Genomic DNA, 13719 nt, shown 5'->3' on the forward strand with positions numbered 1-13719 from the left:
CTTGATCACTCATAAAGAACCAAATGGTATTTGTAAAATCTTTTTATTTTGTTAGTTCTTTCGCCATTACTGCTACTGCTTCCCATATGGTTTCGTAAATAAAATAAATGACTGTCAGGTTTGCTCACTTCTTCTGTAGGGAAAGGATCCCTCTACCCATCTCTTTTGTCAAGAACCATTCTGCCGTGAAAAGCAGTTACTACTGACAGAAAGTCAGTAGAATAACTTTATTAAAAGGAAAAGAAGCTGTATCTGTTATTAAGCTGAAAGAACCTGTCGTGGATCACGTTTTAAGAAATTTTCATCATGGCAAAACTTGCGTCGCCGAAAGGGGCATCTGTTTTATCTCACCTTAATCAAGATGAACAGAAAAACAAAGACCAAAAAGCACTAAAAGCCAAAGAAGCAACTGTTCATGAGGAGGACTCTGAATCCGATTCTGATGAAGCGCCCGAAGAGGTTTCTGTCAAAAGTAGCTCTGTAGAAGCAAAGGAGAAGCTGAAACAACTCCACGAACACGAGAGAAGGTAATGAAATTGAACATGGTTTTTAATGTCTCTCGTCATAGCAAGAGAGCGTTGGCAAACAAGATTGTAGTAATTTTTTTGAATACACCGACTAACATATTTCGACTAGAATACGACAAAATGAGAAGGAAAAACGTAGACTTGCTAACGAAAGGAATCGCGAACGAAACGTAACTTTACAAGAAGCGAAAAAACTGGATCTATCTATTCTAGAGGATGCTGCCAAGGAAGAAGAAGCAAGACAACAGGAAGGAGAAGAGTGGGGCGATGATGATAGGGAAAGTTTGGTATCTGTCCCAACGAACAAAAAAATTTTGTTTCCAACCGAGGAGGCTCCTCCTAAGAAGCGTAAAAACAAATTTGTTGTAAAGAAGGGCGATTTCAAAGTCTCGGTATTGGATTCCTCAAACAAAGATGATTTAGCTCCTGGATCAGATACAAGATTATCTCAAAAGAAACGATCTTGGCTTCAACGCCAAGTCGTTCCTCGTCAAAATAAACGCCGCAAACCTCTTACTGCTGGCTCTTTGTAGACGAATTCTTTTTTTCGAGTTTCAGTTTGTCCAGCTATAAAAGACATCTGTTGGTGATCTTTATCCACGTACTCTACGCACAAGTGCTCCCATAAAGAAAGGAGAGCTTGTTAGCTAAAAAAAAGAAAAAGAAAGAAGGACTGGTTTTTGGTTAAAAAAGAATATTACGACTACTATGGCTCTTAATTACTAATTTATTTTTTGGATAGTTTCTTCTTTATTAATCTTTGTGTCTGTACTGTAAGCAACAAGAATAAATTTTGCATTCTTTGTAGGTACAAATGGATTTGTAGCATGTACTTGTGTTTTCTCGTTTTTTCAAAATGGAAACTTGCGCAACGTTTATCTTTTAAATTTAATAGTTAGCTTAGTTAAATTATAAGACAATATAATCTTCTATAACAGAAACGCTTCAAACAGTGCATTTAGGGCTTCTCCGTATATCTCCCCAAATTGGGGGTGTGAGAGCGAAATCACTACCAAGTACATTTTTCCAACCCAAGACACACATTAAGCGTCTTTCTCATTGCCATGTCGGCTCAGGATGTGGAAAAGGCTGTAGAAGTAGCATTAGACCCTTCCGTAGACGTTGGGATTAAACAGCAAGCTACGGATTTTATTTCTACGGTGCGGACGTCCCCAGAAGGATGGAAAGTGTGCCAAGAGATTTTCGTCGGCAAAACAGCGTTTAAAGAGGCTTCAAGATTAGTTTCGCTTCAGATTTTGTGTGAAAAAGCTAGAGAATGGAAAAGAGAAGTAAATGGAATGGAGTTGGAGATGGTCAAAGAACATGTGTGGGCTTATGTGAAGGAGCAAAGGTTTTTGGATGATCCGGCTTATATTATAAATGCTATTCAACATTTATTGACATTGTTATTTATTCAATTATACCCAGTAATGTGGAATGATTTCTTCCAATCGTTGCAGAGCATGGCTGCCTCATCACCGCAAGTAGAGCCCTCAGAATTTTATTTAAAAATGCTTTTGTCTATTGGAGAAGAGGTTGCAGATTCCCTTATCCCAAAGTCCACCACTCAGGCTCAGCAAAGCACAGCTGTCAAAGATGCGATCCGCGAAAAAGACATGTCGGAGATTGTGTCTTTTGTATTTGAGATGATGGTTGCATATAGTAATGCTAAGAATTATTCCCCGGTTGTTCTTTCCCTTCAAGTGTTTGGCCAGTGGGTTTCCTGGATAAACATTAGTTTGATAGTAAATGAGCCTTGTATGAACTTGCTTTACTCATTCCTTCAAATTCCTGAACTTCGTTGCGCAGCTTGCGAAACGATAACGGAAATCGTTAACAAAAAAATGAAACCACTTGATAAGTACAATCTCCTAGTCCTCCTCAATTTAAATTACTTCTTTACGCAGTTTCAGGAACAATCAAGCGACCCTACTTTTGACGAGCACATTGCTAAGCTTGTCAATGCCCAAGGCGTTGAACTCATCGCTATTAAATCCGATCCAACAGAAATGACTCCCGAGGCGCTGGAAAATTGCTCATACCAATTATACAATCTTTTCCCCTATCTTATTCGGTACTTGTCCGATGACTATGATGAAACTTCTTCTGCTGTTTTTCCCTTCTTATCCGATTTACTTACTTCTCTTAGAAAAGAATCATCTTCCAAACCACTTGCGGACTCTAGCAAACACCTTTTAAATTCGCTTTTACAAGCACTTGCTAAGAAAATGACTTATGACGAGTCTCAAGAATGGGATGACGATCCTGAAAGTGAAGAGGAAGCCGAGTTTCAAGAGCTTCGTAAAAAATTGAAGACGTTTCAGGATACCATTAACTTAATTGACCATTCCCTTTACGCAAATTTCATGTATTCTGTTATAACCTCAAGTATATCCTCTGCTGCAGCTATGCCCATAGAAAACTCTTGGCAACTTGTTGAATTTGCCTTACATGAAACTTACATATTTGGAGAAGGTTTGCGGGGTCCAACTGCATATGTGAATGATGCTGATAAAAGCCCGTCTCCTCTTTCCCAAATATTGCTTTTGGTGATTGAATCCCAAGTAGGACAGCATCCTCATCCTCTTGTTCAACTTTTGTACATGGAGATTATAGTTCGATACTCCGGATTTTTTGAGTATCAGCCATCAGCCATTGGACCAATTATGGAATACTTTGTTGGGCCTACAGGCATTCACAATTCAAACGAACGGGTACGTGTCCGTGCTTGGTATTTATTTTATCGCTTCGTTCGTAGTGTTACTAAGTACGTTGCTACTTATGCAGAAAGTTCTCTCGCCTTGCTTGGTGATCTCCTTAATATAGACGTTCAACCTTCTACGGATATTGACTCTCCTGAACCGACTTTGAATTCTTCTATTAGAAATAGCTCATTTAACTCTCAGCTGTATCTTTTTGAAACCGCTGGTATCCTTATTTCATCTGGCACATTGCCTAGAGAAGAGCAAGTTCTCTTCTGTGATTCTTTAATAGATGCATTGCTTTACAAAGCTAATGCAGCACTTTCTGGTAATGCTTCCTCTTTAGAAAGCATTATTTCTATTTATTGCTCTCTGATGGCAATTGGAAATTTTGCTAAAGGCTTTCCTGCACGTGATTCTCAGGAAATTGCTTGGCTTTCTACTTTTAACAAAGCTTCTGACGCGATTTTCTCTATCTTAAATAGTATGGGCTTCAGTGAAGACATTCGTAGTGCCGTACGGTTTGCATCAGGAAGAATTATTAATGTGGTCGGTCCAGACATGTTGCCAAAGGTTCCTCAGTTGGTATCTTTGTTATTAAGCTCAATCAGCTTAAACGAATTGGTGGATGTTTTGTCCTTCATTAGCCAACTCATCTACATATATAAAGAAAACATGATGGGAGTGATTTCAAGCCTTCTTCCATCTTTACTTAATACGGTGTTTGCTTCTCTTTCAGAAACACCTCAGGGAACGGATGATGCTATCAAGCAAAGCGATTTGCGGAAAGCTTATATTTCGTTTATACTACACTTATTAAATAAAGGTTTTGGATCAGCGTTTTTCTCTGAACAAGTTCAAAGCTACTTTGATCCCCTTATAAATAGCATTATCCACTTTGCTAATTTATATGGTGAACCTTCTACCCAAAAAAGTTCAATCGCTCTTTTGTCGAAAATGGTATCCTTATGGGGTGGCCCTGATGGTATTGAAGGGTTTGAGAGAGTTATTTTTGGTTCTCTTACACCCTTGTGTTTTGAGATGCCAGTAAATCCAGTCTTCAATGCGAATGATGGACAATCCCACATAGTGCTTGGTGAACTCGCAAATCTACAAAGAACCATCCTCGAAATGTGTGGCGAAGCCTACAGGTCATACTTAACTGGAGTATATTTCCCTTCTGTAAATTTCCCTGAAATGTTGGCATCAGAATACCTCCAAGTATTGGTAAACTCAGATTCTAGGACATTCAAGCAGTTTTTTCAAAAATTTATTCAGGCAATAAAAAAAGGTCAGGCTTAAAAAATGAAAATAATTTTCGTGTTTTGTTATACATAAGGACTTTCGTGTGAGGGGTTTAGTTGTTTTATATAAGGATCCAAATAGAAGTTTGGTTGATTTATGTGTACCGTCTTGCTTACATCCTTGCTTTTATTCGTGTTGTATATATAAGTAAAACAAATCTGCAAGAATAAAGCTTCGTAGGATACTGGGAGTAAAGAATATAAGGCAATAGGTATATCTCGAGCATGTTCATTTAAGTGTTTGAGAAACTTCCTATATAGAAAATTAACGATAAAAATAAAACGTACAAGTATTGAAGTTTTATAGAATAAATATTATAAACCTCGATATATGAGAGTTCAAAACTATTAGGAGGTATAACAAACAACCTAAACGAAGCTAATTGTTGTATTTCAAAACCATCTGTTTTGGCCATATCTACAAGTAAAAACTCTTTACGTGTGAAAATTCTAACATAAGACAGAATATTTTGAATTTAAAGCTAGGTAGACTTTGAATTTGGCAATTTCAAAAACATTCCTAGATGGAAGTACTAGAAACGGATTTGGATGCACTAAGATGCAGGATGAGTGCAACGAAAATGGGATACATTGATGACCCATACATTCAATATTTTCTCCCTAGGCGATCGATCCATAAGCCTCCAATAATAAATCGTGGAACTTACGTTCGAACATGGTCCATTGATCATGTACTAGAAAACTTTTTGAGTAAACTAGAAGGGAAAAAACAGATAATATCTTTGGGAGCAGGGACAGATACGAGAGCCTTTCGCTTCTTGGTAAGTTCTCAGATTTCATTGTTTGTATATTAACAGAATGACCTTGTTAGACAAAGCTTCCAAAAGAGAGCATTAAATTTATTGAGCTTGATTTATATCCAAATTGCGTTAGAAAGATCCAGTCAATTGCAAAACAAGAAGCTCTGCAAGCGATGTTGGGCGTATATACAATAGGTAAGGACGACTAATCAACAACGGTTGAGACGACAAGAAAAAAAGGTTTTTGCTAATAAAATAGATGCAAAAAAGGGGATACTACTTTCAGAATCTTTAGATATACTCCCCTTTGATATTCGTCGTATTCCTGAAACAGGTTTACCAGAAAGAGCAAATCAGGGTTTACCAACTATCGTACTGTCTGAATGCTGTTTATGTTATTTGGAGCCTAAGGAAGCCAACTCTATCTGTCAATGGTTTCGAGAACGTTTCTCATGCGTTGGCATACTGGTCTATGAACCTATCCAAGGAATGGATAGCTTTGGAAAGATGATGAAAAGCAATTTGGCTGTATGGTTATTTTTTTTTTCTAATACTAACTTCACTAAGTCAAGGGGGATTTACTTGAAAACCTTGGATAGCTACAACACAGTTGAGGATCAAGAAAAACGTTTTACAGACAATGGCTTCCAGCATACTACAGTTTTGGATTTTGCCGCTCTTGAAAGGGAATGGATTCCAGAAACAGAAAAAAAGAGAATTGCAAAAATTGAAATGTTAGATGAATTAGAAGAGTGGGATTTACTCGCTAAGCATTACTGCCTTGTCTTTACTACTACCCATTCTTTATATGAAAAGCTAAACTTACAAAAAGGGAATGACCAACCGAATGGATGATTATATATTATCTTATAATCTTTCAATAATACTAATGATTAAATACAATGTGTAACATGGAAGGTGATTAGTTAAGTTGTACTGTCTCTTTCTCTTTACGAGTACATAGTACAAGATCTAAATTTCCAAATTGTAGAAAATATTACTTCGCATCCAAAACGGCCCAATCTATTCGATGTCTAACTTTTCGTTATAGTATAAAAGGCTCTCTTGTTTGATTTGTGAAGGACTATGAGTAGTTTTATTGCACCTATTGACCTACCTTACTATGGTCGTGGTATGGTGGCTATGGAGCGGATTCAACCAGGTAAAGAAAACTTGTAATAAGAAAGTATAAGTAACTTACAAACAGGAACGATCGCTTTGTCGAAAACCGTCGATGCTTTTACTCTTGAAGTTGGAATTCTGACCACTCATTGCTCTGGTTGTACAAGTGAAGGACAAAAAACGCTGAGATGTACAGCTTGTAAAACAATTCATTATTGTTCAAAGGTAAGTTTAAATCTATACTTCCTGAGAGATGATATGCTAATCTCTTAGACATGTCAAAAAGCTGACTGGCCCCTACATAAACTAGAATGCAAAGCTCTGCAAGCTTCAAAACACAATGGGATTTTACCTTCCATTTGTCGTTTACTTATTCGTTTGTATTCAATTTCGCTGAAAAATCCAAAGAGGATTGAGCAACTAGAATCGCACCGAACAGATTTCCCCAAGGTAGCGGCTTCATGGACTGATGCAGAATTAATTGCATCCGCAGCTTCCCATTATACCAAGAGTTATCAGACAGATTTTTTTCGTTCTTTGTTCTGTAAGCTATCTATCAATTCTATGAATCTTGTTACATGTTCTTTTGATCGACTGGGTGTCTGTCTAGATACTGTTCTTTCGCGCATAAATCATTCATGCGAACCAAATTGTCACATTATTTTCGAAGGTTCTCGTGCAATACTCGTAGCAACCCGACAGATTCAAAAAAATGAACAACTCTTTATTTCGTATACTGATGTTCGACTCCCCCAATCGATTCGACAAAAGCAACTGAAAAAAAAGTATTTTTTTGATTGTGAATGTGAGAAGTGTGCGAAAGAATCACTCAGTGGGGAGAAAGATGGTTCGCACTATCAGTCTCAGCTTAAAAACAATCGGGAATCCTTATCCAAGAATTTAAAGCTAGCAAAAGAACTTTGGTCATCCTCTTGCGAAAAGTGTCTATATCCATGGGGAATTTTACTTCATCGTATTAAGCTGGGATTTTTGAATGAAATGAACTATGATGGAGCATTTGCTGCTTTGCTTCTCAAGAGCGTGAATGACCCATATAGGGATGCCATACACGTGGTGGACGAATATCAACTGCTGCTTTTAGGTAAGCAATTGATAATGGAAGTGAAGCAAAGTATATTTCCCAATGACAGACCCCTTGAAATTGAACTCGGAGGAGGACGTACACACTCGGGTGATGCACGACTGGATCAGCAAGAAAAGGTCAATTTTTCTGCTTTACGTGGAGAGCAACATTGCTTCTTAAGCTATTACTCTATTTCGTTAGATGACTTGGTGGTTTGGTTGCTACAGCGGGCAGGTTATTTATTGGAGACAGTAAAGCACAGCCATCCAGATACTTGTTTTGCGATTTCTGTCGTAGAAGACGTAAAGGAATTTTTTGAGGTCTGCAAGGACTATCAGTCATCATTTGTTGATCATAAATATTTCCGAACATTTGAAACCAAACTTGAAGAGGCATGTAAGGACTATTTGATGCGATACTAGGGAATGCTCGAGGATAAAATAGACAAAACAAAAAAATAAAAATAAAAGACTGGAAATAAAAAGAATATGGAGTGGAGGATAAAATATATTTATTACGATTACAAGTGGAATACCAACATATTCTGTTCGGTACGTGTATGTTACAAAATCTACTACAGCAAGGACAGCTACAGAGAAACAGCATGTAATAAGAACCAACACGGCAATAGATTTTTTATATGAAGATACGTTGAGGAATTGAAAGGGGAAAACTAAGTTTAGTCGAAAAGACCGAAACCCATCTAAATACGAGTTAGTAAATGGTATCTTGATGAAACGGTTCACCGTTTGATAAAGCAGACAATAAACGGGAAAGCACGCTGCACAACTTACATCTTCATCAGACTCCTCCTCTTCCTTGGCTTCTTCCTTCTTGGCCTCTTCAGCAGCAGGAGTGGCAGCACCACCAGCGGCAGCAGGAGCAGCAGCAGCGCCTCCAGAGGGAACGGTAGCGAGCTTCTCGTTACCAGCGGCAATGAGTTCCTCGAGGTTCTTGCCTTGAAGTTCGTTCAACAAAGACTCGACACGAGCGGATTCACTCTCGATACCAACAGTAGAGAGGACAGTTTCGATGTCAGAGGTAGAAGGGGAGGCCTTACCGCCGACGGTCAAAAGTAAATAAGCTGCAAGGTACTTCATTTTGATGAGGAGTGTAAATGCGTGTTGATGGCAGAAATCGACTGAATAGTTTCACATCTGTGTTGACACAAATTGTGACTGGCTTTTTCAGGGTAGGGTACAAGAAGTATGGTATATTTTAACGAGTCGCAATGTGTTTACTAAACAGTAAACAAAAGGCAAACAGATAGAGGTGGTGTCTGCTTTCAACAGGTTTCCTTTGACTTTTGAAAAAGAACGTGAGATGAACCTGCAATTCCATACAGTGAGTGTCCAACTTGGTTGTTTGTAAGCTTTCTCTTCCTTGACAGTCGTTTTCTTTGGTTCATTTAAAATCGAACTTCAACTGGCACCGAGTAATAACAGAAAAATGAAAAGAAACAAGCAGGGTATTATGTATAAGCTTTTTGTCAATGAAAGAACACCCAAACCCCGTTGGAATGAACTGTTCCTTCGCTTAGTTTCTTTAAACTTTCCAAAACACTTTAACGTTATCTTAAGCTTATACTAAGCTTCGTTTACTGACATATGGGACAGAAATTGAGTCGCAAAACAGCAGTTTATTTACAAACAAATGAGTAGCTGGCTCGTCATGAAGTAATCAAGGACCAATCGCCAGAGCAAGTTCTTTGGGAATGCATGTCGAACACTGTCAAAGTATTGGTAGAAAAGATTTTGATGTAGCAAATGAAAACATTAAGTCGGGCTTCTCGTCCTTGATTAAGGAAGTTTAGATTCCCAACTGAAATGTAAGATGAATTTCGTTCATCACTGACTTACGTAGAGATCTTATCAAAGCTATCAAGGCGATAAAAATAAAAATAAAAATTTCTTGTCTCCACCTCGTTTTGATTGAAACTCGAATGCTATCACTTTACTAGTGCTACTCTTTCTGTTTGTTTCTTTCATCAAGCATCAATTTGTAACGTTTTACATTGCCTCTGGTTATATCAAAAATCCAGAAATGCAGTTTTCTAAAGGTCTGGGATTTGCTCTTCAAAAAGTTGTTTTTCCTTCCAGGTCGCTGCTTGTGTCACCGAAATTCGATGGGTATAGACGTTTCTTGACGAATACGTACGTGTCCCAACCAGGTGCTTTAGATCCCACAATATCTCGTTCTTGGACGCGACAGTCATCGGAGATCCAATTATCACGCTCGCTCCTTAGTCGACCTTTACAGCGGACCTGCGGTGGAACCAACAACTCCAAACTATATAACCGCAAGTTTTCTTCCACTTCCTACCACTTAATTCCCGGTACAACAAAGGAAATGGAACAAAACAAAAAAATGGATAAGCTGAAACGTCGCATTCAAGAAATTGATAACCAAGAAGAAACTGAAACTACTGACGAAGTTCCTGCTGCGAATGTTCTTCCTTCAGAAGGCAAAGTGATTCAATCTCCCGAACTGAAAAACTTGCTTCAACGCAATCTGAATTGGTCAAAAAAAACAACTCGCAACTACCCATCCTTCTTCTCTGTCACCAAAGATATCCAAAGTCCTCAAGTCATGTGGATTGGATGTTCTGATTCTCGTGTTCCCGAATCCACTGTCTTGGATCTGTTGCCCGGTGAGGTTTTTGTCCATCGTAATATTGCCAATGTGGTTCCTCGCTCAGATATCAATGCGTTGGCTGCTATGGAATACTCCGTCACTGCTCTCAAAGTTAAGCACATTATCGTGTGCGGCCATTATGGTTGCGGAGGTGTTGCAGCTGCTATGGGCCCGAGTACCAACAACCTTATGGATCATTGGCTCCGTCACATTCGCGATGTAATTGAAGACAACCGCGAAGAGCTGGACTCTATAAAGGACCCCGATGAGCGTCGCCTTCGTCTCGCTGAACTAAATACCCGTGCTCAAGCTGTTTCTGTAACCCGTGTTGGCTTTGTCCGTCAAGCTATGGAGTCTCGTGGCTTGCAGGTTCACGGGTGGGTCTACGATGTCGGCACAGGTAGAATCAAAAGTTTAGACATCTCTGATGCTATCAAGAAGGCCAAATACAGCCCCTATAACTAAGTTTTTATATCTCTCGGCTATGCCTTTCGTTTTGTTTATGCATTTATGTTTATGTTGGGCATGCGCTATTTGTAGTATTGCTTTCTTACGAGTTTTTTTTTTCAATAGTTTTACCTACTTGTAGTGAATCATGATTTACTAAATCCAATTTTCATTCTTCCTATATCCTGAATAGAAACTAACAAACTTGTTATATCATTCATCTCTTATCTAGTTTGTCTTAAACTTGCTTTGTTTAGTTTAAATTTGTTTAATAAATACTTGGTAAAACATTAATAAATACCCCACTATAAAACACACAGTAAGCGTTTCTTTTAACAAATTTGATGGCTCAGGTTTTAAATCGTTGTCTGCCTCTGCATGCGATAAAAGCGCAGTTCTTTTACATTTTACTTTCTCTTCTTCCAGTGTAAATAAAACAGAAGCATTCCTCAAAATCCTAAATTCCAATCGTTTCAATGGCTTTAATTGTATACGCTTGTTCACTTCCATAGCTGAGATCATAAATTCCACCCCGTCCATGTCTACCACCACATGGTTAAGTGTATAATCTAGGACAACGGGCAACCTGAATACTGTTCCTTCTGTCGTCTTTTGCAAAGGAACCAGTATTCCTATTTGAATAGACAGGCATTGTTTCATCTTGTAATTGGTGATGCCATATATCCCATCTGAATAATGAATATTCGTCAAATAGTTTTTATTTCCTTCAATTACCCACGTTAATCGAGATTGATCCGGTAGTTTGAGTTTTAAAATGTCAGCTTTCTCTTCAGGATCTGAGACTAGAGTACAAGAAAATACAAGTTGTAAATAATCATCGACACCATTAAACACTCTGAAGACAGGGAACGTACAACTTCTTTTTATGCTAGTCGGGATAAACGGATTTTGCATGGCTACCTCTGAAGACTGTTTGCGTTGAGTCAAAGTAAATCCATACTTCATTTCTTTATTATAAATGAATTCGCAGCACCCCAACGCCAATGTTTGAAGATTCCCATAAATGTCATACAGGCAAACCTGGTAGTCTGAAATCAAATTTTCAAATGAAACCCTCATAGGATGTTTCATGTGCTTCACGATCGGAATTGGACGTATACGATAATTCGTATCAGTATTCATCATTCGAATTTGAAGCGCATTTAGTGTTTTGATTGGATCCTTATTATCCTGGTCATGAACTTTTGTGAAAATTAAACGTATTTCGTCACCATTCCTTTGTTGTTCAAATTCAATCTGAAAACTATCACTGAAAACATTCTTAATAACAAAAGATTCGGGAGCAATTAAAATGAATATACTGTTTTCTGTAATGTTAGAGGCACATAAGCATTGAACGTCGTAATACAATTGTTTAGAGGATGAATCGTCTTCTTCAAAAGAAAACACAGAGACGGTCGTTTCAGAAACTTTGACACTTTTGAGGGATTCTTTGGTGTACCAAACGACTTTCAACAATGAAGAAGCAGATAGCGGAGCAGATGAATAAAATGATGATTCTTTCGAGACGTTTGAAGCCTGCTCGAGCTGTGTATCAAAATGTCCAGACGAAACGTGCGCATTCCAATCTTTGTAAAATGAGGAACTAATTTTTAAGTTAAATTCAACTCGGAACGTTGGAATCAAAAAATTCAGAGGTATACTATAATCATGTTCCATTTCGTCAAAATAAGTTTTTGCTTTCAGCATTAACCATATTTTCTTGGTTGACCTTGACTTCTCAAAGGATTCTAAATTAATTTCTGAGCAAGGATGTAAAAGTTGGGGAATGTAATATAAACAGTCATTTTCTAGCGCGAAGCTTTGCGATAAATACGGAAGAATGGGATTTTCACTAGGAGCCTCTTCTTCGTTAGACACGCTTACTTGGTCTTTATCTTCCAGAAGAAATTCTGAGTGATTGCTGGAAGAACTGCTTTGTATATCTTTTGTCAAATCGAACATTAATGCACGAGGACTAACTATATTATCCTCATTTAACGAGGATGTGGAGATTATATCGTTTGAAGACATGGACAGGGTGGTAAAAGACCCATTATCAAGCAACAATGAATATGAATTTCTCCTCGAAGGACGAATACAAGACTCTACATTTTCCGATTTTAAGCACAAGTCGTCAAATATTTCATCATAGTCAGAAGAAGCTTCGGAAATGCTTTCACGTTCTTGCTGAGTGGGGGATGTCTGATCAAGATCATTTTCAACCGTAAACCAACCCTGAAGATCGAATGTCTCAAAGCTCTCGTTTGCAGATTCATACCCTTGTTTATTACCTAAATGATAACTCTTGGTCGGAGAGCTGAACGCATTCTCGTCTCCAATAGTGGGTTGCTCTCGCAGTGCTTCCGAAGGTGTCGTTACAACAGGAGCATGTATGTTCGAGTTTGTATTCTTTTCCTCGTCCGTCAAGGTTTTCAATGGGATTCTTTGCTTTGAAGGTGTTAATGAGGTTCTAGCAGATACCTGTAGGTTTGAAACACTATTTGCATGCTTTGAAGGTAACTCATTAGAATCATCTTGGACTTCTAGACAGTTTAATAGACTCCAGATCTTATTGTTTAAATTCAAGATAGGAATGGGAGACTTGTCATCTCCAGTATTCACCTAGAAGACATTATATATAAGCGTGATTCTTTCAATTTTGCTTACTTTTAAAAGAACATCAGCAACAATTGACTCATTATCATTCCAATATAGCTTTACTTTTGCAGTATTTCCCTCCATTTTGAAGGGCAATTCAGTTTAGGGTGGTCGGTGGTGACCAAGTATTAGAGTGAATGTAAACAAAGAGGGCGTGTCTGAAAGGGTAACGAATTAGCAAACAATCGTTAATATTTTAGATATAGGAAGAGAGATGTGTGTATAGATAGAACTCATTATGAGAGTTTGTAAGATTCGGAAACCTGAAAATTTTGTATATAATAAACGCTTTCTAGCAAATGTTTTTCAGTAAGAAACCCGTGGTTAACAGCTTTAATTAGGATATAGGTTATTTTTCCTGTTTCATTAAGCGACGATGAAAAATCATTATTTCATATACGTTTAGTTAATTGTTCTTTTATGACTTTCTACAAGTCTTTTGTTTACAAACAAAACAGGCGTAATTCTCACGCTAAA

At 38.0% G+C, this 13719-nt stretch overlaps 7 protein-coding genes across 7 annotated transcripts; 5 read left to right on the forward strand and 2 right to left on the reverse strand.

Annotated features, from left to right (window-relative positions):
* The first annotated feature begins 32 nt into the window (after positions 1-32).
* On the forward strand, positions 33-1338 carry SPOG_03043 (U3 snoRNP-associated protein Utp16). Its single transcript, XM_013165702.1, has 2 exons — positions 33-527; positions 637-1338. Exons 1-2 carry the CDS (start codon positions 307-309, stop codon positions 1058-1060), a joined length of 645 nt encoding a protein of 214 aa, XP_013021156.1. The 5' UTR covers positions 33-306; the 3' UTR covers positions 1061-1338.
* A 189-nt stretch (positions 1339-1527) lies between these two features.
* On the forward strand, positions 1528-4819 carry SPOG_03042 (karyopherin Los1). Its single transcript, XM_013165701.1, has one exon. The coding sequence runs from the start codon at positions 1592-1594 to the stop codon at positions 4529-4531; it is 2940 nt and encodes a 979-aa protein (XP_013021155.1). The 5' UTR covers positions 1528-1591; the 3' UTR covers positions 4532-4819.
* Positions 4820-4901: 82 nt separating this feature from the next.
* SPOG_03041 (leucine carboxyl methyltransferase Ppm1) lies at positions 4902-6202 on the forward strand. Its single transcript, XM_013165700.1, has 4 exons — positions 4902-5315; positions 5366-5489; positions 5554-5822; positions 5862-6202. The coding sequence occupies exons 1-4, from the start codon at positions 5058-5060 to the stop codon at positions 6147-6149; spliced, it is 939 nt and encodes a 312-aa protein (XP_013021154.1). The 5' UTR covers positions 4902-5057; the 3' UTR covers positions 6150-6202.
* Positions 6203-6380: 178 nt separating this feature from the next.
* Positions 6381-7922, forward strand: SPOG_03040 (histone lysine methyltransferase Set6; the record flags this gene model as incomplete). The annotated part of the gene is made up of 3 exons (XM_013165699.1): positions 6381-6456; positions 6502-6641; positions 6690-7922. 3 exons carry the CDS (start codon positions 6381-6383, stop codon positions 7920-7922), a joined length of 1449 nt encoding a protein of 482 aa, XP_013021153.1.
* A 128-nt stretch (positions 7923-8050) lies between these two features.
* SPOG_03039 (60S acidic ribosomal protein P2B subunit) lies at positions 8051-8690 on the reverse strand. Its single transcript, XM_013165698.1, has 2 exons — positions 8295-8690; positions 8051-8203 (listed from the first exon to the last, which is right to left on the reverse strand). The coding sequence occupies exons 1-2, from the start codon at positions 8598-8600 to the stop codon at positions 8180-8182; spliced, it is 330 nt and encodes a 109-aa protein (XP_013021152.1). The 5' UTR covers positions 8601-8690; the 3' UTR covers positions 8051-8179.
* Positions 8691-9543: 853 nt separating this feature from the next.
* On the forward strand, positions 9544-10782 carry SPOG_03038 (carbonic anhydrase; the record flags this gene model as incomplete). The annotated part of the gene is made up of 1 exon (XM_013165697.1): positions 9544-10782. One exon carries the CDS (start codon positions 9544-9546, stop codon positions 10597-10599), a length of 1056 nt encoding a protein of 351 aa, XP_013021151.1. The 3' UTR covers positions 10600-10782.
* Positions 10783-10839: 57 nt separating this feature from the next.
* SPOG_03037 (uncharacterized protein) lies at positions 10840-13326 on the reverse strand (the record flags this gene model as incomplete). The annotated part of the gene is made up of 2 exons (XM_013165696.1): positions 10840-13206; positions 13252-13326. The coding sequence occupies 2 exons, from the start codon at positions 13324-13326 to the stop codon at positions 10840-10842; spliced, it is 2442 nt and encodes an 813-aa protein (XP_013021150.1).
* Positions 13327-13719: the final 393 nt, after the last annotated feature.

The sequence above is a fragment of the Schizosaccharomyces cryophilus genome, assembly GCF_000004155.1.
Source record: "Schizosaccharomyces cryophilus OY26 unplaced genomic scaffold supercont4.1, whole genome shotgun sequence".
Lineage (NCBI taxonomy): Eukaryota > Fungi > Ascomycota > Schizosaccharomycetes > Schizosaccharomycetales > Schizosaccharomycetaceae > Schizosaccharomyces > Schizosaccharomyces cryophilus.